General features: G+C 42.4%; 1 protein-coding gene and 1 long non-coding RNA gene across 3 annotated transcripts in view; one reads left to right on the forward strand and one right to left on the reverse strand.

Moving 5' to 3' along the window:
• LOC117158722 (uncharacterized) overlaps positions 1-14243 on the forward strand; it is a 167055-nt gene that overhangs the window by 134327 nt on the left and 18485 nt on the right. The window lies entirely within an intron of this gene.
• GluRIB (Glutamate receptor IB) overlaps positions 9423-14243 on the reverse strand; it is a 338467-nt gene continuing 333646 nt past the window's right edge. For both annotated transcript variants that reach the window (XM_033337843.2, XM_033337844.2), the window contains one exon: positions 9423-14230. In XM_033337843.2, coding sequence (XP_033193734.1) covers positions 14156-14230 — 75 coding nt within the window. In that variant the 3' untranslated portion in view covers positions 9423-14155. The remainder of the gene's footprint in view (positions 14231-14243) is intronic.

Here is a 14243-nt window from a genome sequence, read left to right on the forward strand (position 1 = left end):
AGCAGCTGACTGCTCTTTGATTTTCCGTGCAATAATTTCTTGCTTTTTTTCTTCTACGTTCTCAATGAAACTATTTAAGTTCACCAAGAGTTGTATAACATGTGCAACGTATAAACGAACGAATATTTCACGTCGATATTCAATTTCCTGTGTTAACTCGAAGAAGAATAACCAAAAATTTCAAATTCTCTCTCTGCTTGTTCCGCGTTAAAATTTTCTCGAAATTTTCTTTTGTCGATCGATCAATCATGTCGCGGCCATTGTTCACCCGCAGAGAAATAGTCGCCCCGTTTCGGCGATCGTGGACTATATTTAACGAGCCGGAGATCGGAAGCACGCGAATAAGAAGACGCTGGGCGCGAACGATTCAAAGTATCGTTAGAGAAGTGGAAGATCGAAGTGGCAGCATTTTCTTGCCAGTTTTTGCTGCTCACAATGGGACACGCCAGGAAATAGGATCTACGTGTCTCGTAACCCAGTTTCGCGGATCATTTTGCTTTTGCACGAAAAGTCGATTGTCTCTCTTTCACGGCGTTCGTCTCTCGATACTTCTGTTGTTTTTTCCGCCTTTTGAACCCCAGAACGGAAGAATCGTCCCAGTCGTTCAATCGAGACGATTAACGATTACAATGCGATCAGTCGACCGACGTATTTATCGCAACACAGTTTCGTTTTCGATACGAGGCGAGAATATAATTCTTCCTCATCCCCGAGGAAAGTGGTTATTCATTCGAAGTTTCCATTTGACACCCCGTTTCTAATTGGTCCGGAGAATACCTGGCTGCGAGTTCCGGAAGGACCTTTGTCTGGTTGGCGCAGAGGCAGAAAAGAAAGACACGGAAAATGGAATGCGCGGATACATCTCGCCTCCGTCTATTTTTCTCGCTTTTCTTTCGCGTTTCCTCGCCCCCTTTTTCTCTCTTTTCATTCCCACCGACCTTTCTCTCTGCGCCGTTTCCTCTGTCCTTCTTCGTCGTTTCTTTCATCGTCCACGTCCTTTCTTTTCTCGTTTGAAACTAAAGCTGGCGGGACAGGCGCTTGAAAATCGCAAATTGCACTCGGTGCCCCGATCCTTCAGAATTGAAAGCAAATATTTTGAAAAAAATCGTCGCGCCTCAGGGCTGTTAAACGCCATCGGAACGTTCTTCCCTGTTTTCACCAATTTTTTACTCTATCCTTACCTGTTTTTCTTTCATTCCTCTTCCCTTTCCCGGCCATGGCTCCTTCCTTAACGAGATAACTGCACCAGCAAGTGACGTTCGCCGTTCAGCGAAATCGTCCCTTTTTGAGCACCGCTCGCTTTTCCAGTGTTCACCTGGTAATATTTTAATACCAGAGTTGACGAAAGAGGAAGTTTCATGGAAATGAGCGTGAGTAATTCTGACTAAGAAATAAGAGACGACGCTGGATCTCTCGCCTTTTAAAGTTAATTTGTTGACCTTTTCTAAAATGTATCTCACGTAAGCTATTGAGTTTTTATGAAACGGATTTTCGTTAAAGTAGCGTGATAACGATAACGTGATTGTAAATGTAATTTCTTTAATTAAATACGATCGACGACATAATTATAGTAGCTTTACAAATATAATAGAAATCAATAGAATAACTCTCAAATGTTGATAAAATGTTGATAAAACGAAAGTAACGACAAGATTTCTTTTACTCTACTTTTCTGTGATTTGTTTCGGTTGCACGTGTAGTAATCTGTTCGTGTCTTCTTGAGTTCAACGAGAATCGATTTTTATTTTCGGAGCTACTTTGTTTTCGCGCGTTTCTTACTGTTTACCGACGCTCGAAAGCTCGAAGCACATATCACTGTCACTTATTGTTAAAAATTCATAAGATCTTTTTGCTCACCCTCTGAGACCAGAGAATTTATGATCTACACACTTTTCTTGCATATATGTTGATATGGGACAAGGGAAAAAGCTCGTTTGCATATAATCCATTATATGAGTACGAGTACGTGAAATTTTATTTTGACGTCTCGCTAATGTTTACACGATGTTCATGCGATTTGTATGATTCTGAGAAAACCATATTATTTTTTTTATTTTAAGCAAACGTATACTACACGAGAAATATCCGATCAATGGCAAACAAAATAATACTATTTTTATAAAAAGTTTCTATACAATACGGTTAATCGTTTGACGTTCAAACATCTTCATAAATGATCCTATAGAATGTGATATACGAGTTCGAGGAATATGAGGTTCAAATAATGATCATTTATCAAATCAAACATCACGTTCCACCAAAATAATCTTGTACTGTTTTAAACAGAATTTATCATATTTTAAGAAGATATCGTGTTCGGCTGGAAGCTTGCATTCCATCATAAGCTTCGTTAATACAAATTGGTTAATTCAAATCTTCAATCTTTCGCGATCTACTTACTAGACAGGACGATATTTAAAACATAAACATGATTATGCATTATAGTAATCTATATCACACGCATACGGTTCTATACTCTGTATGAATATTTATATCTCTCTATCGTACTTACGATATCTCAAGAATTAAGAAAGAACATTTTTTTAATGAAATTCAAATATTAAGAATTACCAGACGAATTACTATACTGTTCCTAGAATTACTATGCAAATTTTGTCAGTCATCATCCCTTTTCGAATTCTTAAATTACTCTGTTTTTATTACTTCTACTACTTTATATTCCGCCACTTTTTAATCTTCCTACTATCATTATTCGCGAATCATAAGAAAATACAGAAAACCACGAACTAGCAGAATTCGTCTCAAGCCAATGTCTGATCGTCTTCGACCACGACCATCGCACCTCGTATCTTAACCGAAATAAAGTTTCACGTTGCACAGGTGGAAGCACGGTTGTCAGGCAGCCGTGGCGTGGCCACGTTCTTCGCTTTTAGTAGGACGTCCATCCTGTCGCGCGGTTTCCAGAATTTTTCTGGTTGGCCGTGAATCGGTTTTAACCCCCTCCCCCTCCACCCTCCTTCTCTCACGACGATCGAGCGAGCCGAATGCAGAGGACCACACACGTACGTATGTACGTAAGTAGGTATCTCTGCTATGAAGAGCGACCGGGTCGAGTTGGCCAGGATGGCAGCCATGTAAATAGGCCAGCGGCATAATTTATACCCGTCATGCCTAGGAACGGGAGAGCTGGCGCGGGTCTGCTGGGATCCAAACTGTCGGCCGAAAAGCTGCAGAACACGCACGGCTTGTCGGATCACGACTAACACGCTCTCCGTACTTTTTATTCGGTCCCCACGCTATCCACTCTTGCCCTGCCCCTCTCTGTTCTCTCCTCTCTCCTGACAAGAATTCATCCGCGCCTCTTCTCCGTGTCTCTGCGTTTTACCGCCAGCTACTCGAGCATGGTTTTTTTATCGCAACGTTTCCCCATTCACCATGCCACCGCCGCTGTCGATGATACCGAAGAGAATATTTTTTCTCCCGGAGAAACATATCGGGCTCTGCTCGAGAGCACTCGTCCTTGTACTATGGTTTTTGCTTCGCTCCCTTTTTCTTTGTGTCACTGTATGAACGGTTCCCAACGGTTGAAGAGTCCCTTCTTGTTCCTGCTGGATCTACGAGCCAGAGGTTCTGAATCGTCGACCCAAGCATCGTCTCTATTCACTTACGGTATCAACTGAATCATCGATTCTCCCCGATGTTTTTTCCTGTCGCGAAAAGAACCCCGCTGAAGGAGGCAGGGGGTGCGCCCGCTAACGAGGGGTAATTAGAATCGACGACAAAACCGTGGCACGCAGTTAGAACAGTTTGTAATGGAGATTAATCGATCTTGGGGGCGACCGCCGCGCTATGATTCCCGCGAAGGCACCCTCTGCTCGTTCGAGGTGCTCCATATTCGGCCGAAATTATCCTCGCCCTATGGTGCCGTCGCGAGGTGGTGGCAGAAGACCGGGGACATCGCGAAGGGGAAACTGGAAATTCAGTAAGGGTGTCGGGGGAAAAAAGAGAGCAACGCGTCGAACAACGACGTAGCGCGCTAAGTAAAGCGTACCAAAAAAAGCGCGAGTCAAAGCGAAGCAAAGCGAAGATGATGCGGCGGGAGAGGGTGGCCGGATGGGATGGGTGGGTATAGGCCACCGATAGAGTTCGGTGGAGAGAGGACACGAGGGGCTGAAAGGAGGATTGGGGGAAGAGGGTAGGAGAATAAGGTGTATCAGGGCGAGGCAACAAACGGGCCTGGCGCGGAGAGCTGGTGAAAGAGAGGGCGCCTGCGGGTAGTTCGAGGGGGTTGTAGAGAGCTATGACGTCACTAGGAGCGTCATACCGCCACCCCTTCCACCCTCGATCAATGACGCGACCTTGCCGCCCTTCTGCACCCTCCTCCGCCCTCCGCGACCCACGATTCTCCACGTTACCCCTTCGGGCTGAACTAACCCGTCCCAGTACTCAAAGGGGCGGCGGCTGTTTCTGCAACCTGGCAACCCTGTCTATATTTAGCATCCATTCCATTCCCCACCAGGGATCTCCTCTTCGCGTTTCTCTTTCCCTCTTTCTCCCTCCTGCCTGCGAATCTACTATTCCCCGCGTAGAATTCTCGACTCTTCGTATCTTCCCTTTCTCCGTTGCACTCGATCAACCCGCTTCTGCGTCCTTGTCACCCTCGTGCCGTATTCTCTCCGTTATTCCCGCGGCTTCTGCTGCGTCACAGTCTCTCTTCCACTCCGTCGCTCTTCGTTATTCTCCAGTTTCGCGCTCTCTTGCTCTCGTACCATCTCCGTTCGTTTTACGTAGCCTGAGCAGCGTGTTTCCCTCTGACGAGGCAACGATATAAACAAGCGGCCTGCGCCGGCGTCGACCACGGGAGGCGGCGGCTCGAACGACGCCCGATCAACAGACACAGCTAAAGAGAGGCCCGGGTTGCTCGTCTCCTGCATCCTCTTCCTCGTTCTAGGCCTCCACGGGATCGCTGCTTGCCGATAGAAACTCGTTGCATGAGATCGTTTCACGAGGTCACGCGTGACTCCCTGTTCAGACGCTGACAACCAAATCTTTTGTAGAATTACTTTTCCTTTCTAGCGAGGTACGTACTTGTTGCAAAGTTGTATCTGAGAACGAAGAAGAAAAAGAAGAAGAAGATCCGTTTGTAACTGGACAGTTGGGCGCAGAGAAAGAATTTTGTTTATGGTGCTGTTGCGGGATATGCCGTAGATTTTACGACGTGGCTCTATTGAGATGTAGATAAGAGAAAGAACGATTCATTTTGAACGGTCAGACTATCGATAAACCGGCGCGATAATTCTAGATGATCGTGTCAGCTCGATAGGCGGATCTTCTAAATTTGCTGCGTAACGTTCTTGCCCTTTCCATTCAATTCCGTATACGTCCATCGAGTTCGATCTTCGTCTTTTCGCGATCGTCTAGGTTTATCTAGAGCTACTCTCTTGGTCCGCGATTTGATACATATTTTATTCTATATATGTATTGGATGATAAATATTTTGTAACTTCAGTGTTCTTGTCATTCGATAGAATTGGAAAGAAACGTTATATATTTTAAAGCAACAAGATTGAAAGATAAAATAGAAATAGACTGGAGAACAAGAATATAAATTCCTAAAATAGAGTGCGAGGGAGAATCCTTCATATGGAACAGAGTAGAAATAATAATATTTGACCCAATAAAATACCTGGAAACGGAAGACCATATTTTGAAAGGAAATAGGATTATTGTTATTTAGTATAACTAAAGGACTATGGCACAAAAGAACTCTCTTATTATATCTTATTCACAGAAGCAAGCATCGTTATCATCCATAGCATCCTACAATTCCTTTCCTTCGGACCTCTCATTACTTCCATACGATACCAACGATCCTAAATCCAACATAATTTGAACATCAACCACTGTAATTGTTTACGCATTCATGGGAAATTTATACGTGCAGAAATGCACAGAATGCACATACACGTTTAAATATCCGAATTTCTCGTAATATCTAACGGATGAAACAATTCGCTGTTTGAATTCTATTTACTTAATTATATTCGCGAAAGTATGAAGTTGTATAAAGATCTTTGGTCGAACGATTATCTGAATACTCTGACTAAACTACGGCGTTTATGAACTTCTAGCAAACTGAGATAGACGCAAGGATGCACAGAATCCACCGAACATACAAAACTATACGAGACATCCAAGGTACAGTACTCGTTCGAAAATTTGACACACGAAAAACCTTTTTCCTTATCTAATTTCATTTCTTTTATTGTACCGAGTTAAATAATAAATTCGCTCGTCCTTCGCTAATGTATACATTTCGAAGAATATTATGGAAATTCTTTGAGGACTGCAAGAGTACATTTGTTTGTATTTTTTGATGACAGATATATATTAAAGAAAAACAGTAAAATAGACAAGTTACTCCTTGATTGCGTAAATCTTATACAATAGTAATAGGACTCGACGTTCTAAGCAAACACCCATAAACTTGTTTCTCAACTTAATATTTACAAAAATATAAATTCCCATAAGTATACGCGATCTAACCGCAACACAATCGTTTCTACAAACCGTGAAATATAAGGTGAGAATGATCGGGTCATTCCAGCCGGCGCCTACCTCAAACCACTCTTGCTACATACCAGAGCGATAAACTCGTTCCTCCGCAGCCCCACTTCCGAATTCCAACGCGCTAGGTGCCCGTAAAAATTCGACCGATTTAAATTCAAGCCCCGGCAGCTCGGCTGGCTTGGTCGTCGCGTTTTCACCAGGTAGACGAGTCGGGATCGATACGCGTTCTCCCGCTTCCGTAGGAAGTTCGTTTAAATTATCATGATTAATGTTTATCGACAAGCTCATCATAGTTGGTGTATATAATACATCTGGAGCGGCGCGTCTCGTCCTGTGATTGGCCCGCATCGATCGCGGTGCCGCTTCGTCGTTAGCATGTGAATGAGGCAGAAGCGAGTCGTTCGAATTCAGCTGCGCTCGCCATGGATAGCGGCGGAGAACACGAGCGGGAGGGAAAGGAAAGGATAGCGGGATCCATCGATCACCTGCCATTTGGCTGAAATAATTCGAATGCAAATGCGCCGCGGAACAGACGACACAGCGGGGAAGAACCTTTACGAGCACGAGTCTCGCGATGGTCATCTCTCGTTCCAGGTAAATCCAGGTCCGATAGGTGAAATTAGTACGCCGCACGTGGCCGCGGTCTCGCGTGATCTCGATTTCGAACGTTCTTTCGAGAAATTTTCCTTTTATCTCCGTCTCATCGTTATTTCGTATCTGATCTACGTGTCACGTGTTCTACTATCTGATGTTTCGGTTTCGGTGGTAAAAGAAAAGCGAGAGAGAAAGTGTGTGTGTGTGAGAGAGAGAGAGAGAGAGATAGAGAGAGAAAGAGCAGCGGCATCTTGTGTTTGTGTTCTAACGCTCCTTCTGCCAGACTTTGACGCAAATAGCTCTTCAGCGACGCTCGGTACACAGCAGGTTGGTTGCCTTTGACTGTATCGGTCGTATTAGTCTGCATTAGCTAAATTAACGTGGTACGTTCGTGGAATTGAGTATGATGGGAGATGATCGAGAGATGAGGGCTGCTGTTTACTTTGCCTTGATCACGGTGCTTGTGTACAGATTTTAGGTAATTAATGATTTACAGACGGACTGTAGATGCTCCTTCGTTGATTGTTACTGCGTTTACAGTTACGATTCTTTACGATTCTTTTGTTATCTTTATTGAGATATGTATAATTTTATGTGCTAGAGTAGATTAGCTGCGTAGTAGTGATACATCTATGTGAATATCAGTGTGTGAAAGTATGTGTGCGCGCGGCGTCTCGAAAACAAAGGAATGTAAACGGTTCAGTCGGTTAACAGTCGGGTATGGAAGAAAGTGCTGAGACGCGTGCAAGTGTGTATCGATGAATATCTTTGAAATCGTTTAACAAATAATTATATAATTATTCTAATGTAAATTCTAAGTGTAAATTTAGTGTTCCTATACCATTATTTCGGCTATTAAGGTCCAAAATTCTCAACAATCTTTGTTCTTTTAGACGTGATCTAGATTCAGCAAATTCATCCCCGATGCTCCGTATAAGATGGACATTAAAAACGAATAGAACCGTCTGACGATAAAATAGCAGACGTGTGTTATTCTTTAGACATTATTCGAGACAGACGTCGAGTATTTAATGAGGAGAGATGAAAGCAAAACGTCTTGAACGTTTTACGGAGAATGTTTCTTTGCGAAGAAATGAGAGGCTGGAAACGATGGGAGCTTGCGGAATTTGATTATTTTTAGAAGAAAGCCTGGTAACGACACCGCGTATCGACGTTTCCCCTTTAAAAATAATTACCGACTCGAGTTAAAGGGTGAAGCGTAACACTTACACCGCGTCGTAGAAATATTTATATACTTGCCCTTGTTTCTTCGCGTCTACCATTCTGTTTACGTATTCCGCCTCAAGATACAATTTTTAAAGTCTCGTTCTACTCTTTTTCGCTGAATACCGCTTTGTACGTTGCCTGAATCGCAACAGATCCAACTTTAAAGGAACATCCTGTTATTTAATACAAGAGAGACCTTTCTAGCCTCGAGATAGTAAAAAAAAAAAGGGAGGAGGGAGAAAGAAAGAAGCTCTGAAAGCTGAAAACTACATCGAACAAACGTCGTTCGTTAAAAAAGTAACGCCTACTATTCCGAAAAGAGCATTGGACGTAAATATTTCCCCTTGGAAGGCCTTTCCTTTTTTTTTATCGCGTAACTAAACAGCAATTTGCCTCAATTTTCGTACTTAGTCTAATGGAGAATATTTCTTTATCGCCCGGTAAAACGGTTTTTACTTTGTACTTACCGTAAAAGCAGATTTTCTACCACTTTATTATTCATTATATGTTAATTTGTCCGGTATACCCCGTTGTTCCGCTTGGTCGTTACTTTTTATAACGTTATATACTTTCAACGCCACGTTCGTAGGCAACTTTCTATTCACGTTTTGCTCATCGAAATTTCGCATGGCGCGCGGTTTATGCGATATCCGATGATGGTAGAATGTATCTATCTTTACGTACAAAAGGGCAGAAGTGCGCGAGGATTTCTCACAACTCTCTTCATAAATCATTGTGCGCGTTTCCGCACTGCGCTGGGACAATTTGCAATAACCGAATATTTAGCTGCTTCATAAACCGTGGCCAATCGCGTAAAAAATAAATTCCTATCGGGGAAAATCTTTGTTCTCCAAACTGTCCAATTTTTCAGATTATATTCACAACTTTCAATCAATTTTTTCTTTTCTACGTTTTGTCCCGTTTTCAATTATTTTTATATTCTCGTGTTTGTAATTTTGTTCGTAATAAAGGAGACAATTTCGCCTACAGATTGAAATATAAATTACCAATTAATGATTCACTTACCTGTGACGCAATTGGGTAGGGGTCGGATCGAATCACATAGCAGGTTACATTTAAATAAACGATCCTGTATTGTGACAAATTTGATTGGTATACAACGGTTTACAAGGGAATCGATCGTATCATGCCACGGAATGGTACGGGAGATGACGAAGGATACTCGAATCGAAGGTACAAGCGTAATTCTTATGCAGCGATCGGTGAAAGCGCAAACTGGAAGACGCTATTTTATTTCTTATTTCTCTTTATTTTTCCCTCATAATTTTGCTTGTTCGTTCTCATGTTTCGTTTTGAAATTCGTTCGACTTTCGTCGCGTGATCTCCTTCCACATTTTTTTCTACGTAACTGCTCTTTTTTCGAACGAGTTTCGAGTTTCGCTTTTATTCTCTCCGGCCTCTTTGCGCGCTTCCTTCTTTTACAGCTGGTAACGCATCGTCTGATCGGATACTGGGATATTCTACTGGATTTTCATAAATACTATTCACCAAATGTTCGTTTTCATCGCTTTCGATCAACGATATCGAACATTTCTATGCATCCAACTAATTCAAAAAATCCATTATATGTTTATTACTCGGAAAAATTACGAAAAGTTACGCAAATTTTCTTATTTATTCTACGCGAATATGGAAGCATTTACAGTCATTCAATGTAAGATGTTGTAAGAATTATTTCAAATATAAAAAGATAAACAGAGAAAGAAGGATGAATAAAGAAATAGAGATCTTGTCTGATCATGCGTTGACCTATTCTACTGAATCTCCGCAAATACTTCCAAAATTACTCTGCTTTTGCCAGTTTCGGCTGTTCTCGTCAAACATAACATTGAAAAAACGTCAGTCACTATGAAATTTTTTTGGAAAGACTATCCTCTTCCATGTTATATTTACAAGATTAGAAATTCCTTCGTACGATGGAAAAATCACGTTGCTGATCTTTTCGGAGGAGAACAATATTTACAACCATCCGTCGTAGAATATCCTGAAAGTTTTTCAAGCTTTATCTTCTTCTTCTTCTTCTTCATTTCGATAATTCTACGTAGAAAAAAAAGGAAAAGCGTAAAAGGTGAACAGGAAGAACAGGTGAAAACAGGTGAGTTGTTTCGTAACGACGCCGGGACGGTATACGGGGACTGTTACATTGTTCATTTTTATTTTCGTTCCGCTTCGTATCGGTGAGTTTGTCGAGGGATAGAAAAAGTGACGACGAACATCAACATGAAAACGTTAACGACCACAACGACGGAGGAAACAAAAATACCGTCGCTTTTATATTTGAATTTGGCGCCATGCTACTATCAAGAATAAGTTACTCCGGCGATTCGGATTCATTCCATTTCCAACGTCCATTTAAATATCTGACTTCCCTCGAATCGTTCGTAACTTTATCCTTTTTGTAAAGACGTATATAACGCCTGTCCTGCAAATTGTACATTGATCAAATGGATCACGCTGGGTAAAGTCGTGAGAACGTGCGGCCTTCGATCAAGATGACTCGAGTTTCTCTTCCGCACCGTTCTGATGCTCCGATAAATGCATCACCGTGTTCATCGTGTGTTACCATCGTTACGTTAACGGCTTAATACCCGATATACGCATTATCTATCGTTATTTAAACCGCTGATAGATAACAATTAGTCGTAATAAGAAAATCTGGCGATATGATAGGTAGATCGATCTCGTCGCTGCCACGTATAAAACTTGCTCGACTGTCGGCTCGATTCTCGTTTCTCTTTCCTTTTTTTTTTTTTTTTTTTTAATGGATCTATGGGGAATCGTGAAATAGAAAAAATTCGTGGTGGAAGAAACGAAGAGTCACCAAGGTTCACGAACAATTGACGAGTATTCTTTTTTTCTTTCGTTCTTCGATAATCGTCGGTTTATGGCAGTTTGTTTCGGTAAATAAATGTGAACCGAAGTTTCTCGGCGGGATAGTTAGAGTGCGTTCCAGAAAAATAGTTTTATACGTCGCAACATGCAATTTTGCTCCGCGACCTCTCTCCCTTTGTTCAGTTCAGTGCTACGATGATACTCGAGTAACAATCGACGCTTGTTTGACACAGTTTGATTCTGATTTTTAATTTTGATTTAGATCGATCAAAACGGTTTAAAAACGCTCCAGGCGGCCTGCACTTTACATTTCAACGTGGACAGAGCTCGAGCTTTTGATTTTTACTTTATACTACTGACGTATTATTTTCTCGCTAGTCGCAATATTTTGAACGTCTTGAGAAGTATTTTTCGAGGAAGCAATGTTCTTTGATTTTGTTAATCTCCGCTTCGAAAAGAGGAATATCCATAATTTTAAAAGGGTATCTATATCACCTTTAAAAAAATATGTACATGCGCGTTTTTGCTTTTTCGCTCTTGATACACCTTTAGAATCGTGGAATTTATCGTATTAATATAAAAGAGTATCAACGAAACAGAACTCTCGAACACAGTGTTTTATATAGCAAATTGCTTGAAAATTTCCAATTACAAAAACTGTTTATTCGATTTAAAAGAAGCACGCGTGTTTCAAACAGAAAATTCATTTTCGATGAATATTTCCAAGAAATAATATCCAAACGATTCAAACATTTTCACTAATAGAGCATCGTTCTTTTTACGTATTCTGTTCTCCTCTCGTGTTCTCTTCTTGACCAACGATATATGTATATATTTCAAGTTTGTTTTATACCTTGCGTCAGAGGTCTTCCTCTACCCCAGCCTCTTCTTTCGTAACAGCGTAGCACTGGACGTTATCGTTATCGGGAGAGATATCGTCTTTTGGCACGAAAAACCTTGGCCGTAAACGTCGTTCTTCGAGCCAGATCACGGCGATCCGACAACGCAAGGAAACCTGTTCGTTTTGCGGCGTGAAAACGGGGCCTGAAAACGGCAGCGTGTGTAAAAAGTCTGTGTCCATCGACAAAAGGAAAATTGTCCTTCGTCCTCTCTCGGCTCGGATCGGCGCGAACTGGCAGTGATAGGTACTTAATAATGCGTTTACACGATTATCGTTTAATCCTATGTTCTTCACATACGCTTTCATCACGCATTCTCTGACACATTTTCTCCTACGCTTTCATCTCACATCTCTCGATAAACGTCTATACGTATGTATATTTATATTTATATTTGTATATATATATATATTTATATTTATATATATATTATTTATCACACACGCAGTACCCACGCATCGATGTGATTATACACCGTTCTCGTCAGTTAAAAAACGCATCGCGGCTCCAGTGTTGTTTCTTTTTCTTTTCTTCCTCTCTTCTCCTTTTTTTTTTTTTTTTTTTTGATTTCTTTCCTTTCTTTATTTCTTTACGCAACGAATTATCCATTCTCGCGAGATCCACAAAATAGTTTGCACCGGTGTACAACGATCTGTAACGAACAGTAATCCGTAATAAAAACTTAGCTGTCGCGATAATAGTAATCAGAATAATGATAATAATAATAGTAGTGTTACGCCACGGTCGACCTGTATTCTCTGTTTCCACACAGTTTTCTCAAACTTCTTCAGTTTCTTTCTTCCCTTTTATTCTTCTTCCTTCTTTTTCGTTCGATGTCTGCCAGAATTTCATCCGCAGTCACTTCTTTCAGAATTCTCCTCGTTTCATCGTTCCTCCAGCAAGTTCTTTCGTTCTCTCGGTCGACCCGCGTATCTTCCCTCGCGAAATATAATGTATACATATACGTACGTGCACGCGTTCGTATCTCGCGTGTATACAGGGCTCTCTCACGGAAATGGCAGTTGAGTGTGTTAGTTCGAGTTGCTGGTTGCACATGCACCCACCCCAGGACCATCGAATTCTACTATCGAATTTCGCGACCTGTTCTCGTCGCCGGTAGCCGGTCGTACGCGTTGTCCTTCTCCTCTTTTCTCTACACCATTTGATTCGTCTCGTTCGATTCGATTACAACGTAATATATACAATGTACAAACACGGCTGTCCACGAAGATTCCTGTCGCAAAACCATCATTCGTCTCGTCTAACAGAAACAAATATGGATACCAAGAATCTTCGTCGATCAGTCGTGACACACGGCTCCTCTGCGTTCCTCTCGAGCGATTCCTCGGACTCGTTTAGTTCCTGTTCGCAAGAACGAATCATTCCGAAAGGACTCGGTACACGTCATCGACGATCTCAAATCACGTGTGTGTATGTGTGTGTGTGTGTGTGTGTGTGTGTGGCAGTACGATTCGAGGAACTTGAACAAACAGACGAATCGTTCTCGTGATCGACGCTCGAAATTCCAACTCCTTCGAGCTTCTCTGGAACATGGAACTAACAACGATCGAGGGATACGCTCGAGAAATCGAGCGTCGCGGATATTCGATTTGCGGCAAACGCGTTGCTCGGGATTATTGGATCTTTGGATCTTTGTGCCAGGCTGTCGGACGATCGAAATTTTAACGATCTATGAGCAGCCTACGGGACAGGAGAGCTTCTGTGCTCGTACTGTGATTTATTTCCTTGTTTTCGTTTTTACGTGATGTATTCGGGTTTGTATTCGCCGAGACGACCAGCCCAGACGCGCGGCGAAGCCGGTGTCCAGGGCACCGCGATGTCTAGCATCGTGATGCTCGGCCTACGCAGGAAAGGCGAGAACCTGGACTTTTTCGGGCTCTTCGGCGGCGACTCCGCGAAGGTGACGCTTCTTCGAGGCGGTCTTCTGGGCGGCGGCGGCGGCGGTGGAGGCAGGGCCGCCATCAACGGCGGCGGTGGAGGCGTGGGCAGGGAGATGGCGGGCGACTCGCCTGGGCTCTCCTCCGGGTAATTTACACCTGGGTATGCGTATTGCTGTGTACCTGGTCGCCCTCGGTATTGCCAATCGCGTTTGCCGGAGCGTAGTACTGGAAATCCAAT

The sequence above is a fragment of the Bombus vancouverensis genome, chromosome 1, assembly GCF_051014615.1.
Source record: "Bombus vancouverensis nearcticus chromosome 1, iyBomVanc1_principal, whole genome shotgun sequence".
Taxonomy (NCBI): Eukaryota; Metazoa; Arthropoda; class Insecta; order Hymenoptera; family Apidae; genus Bombus; species Bombus vancouverensis.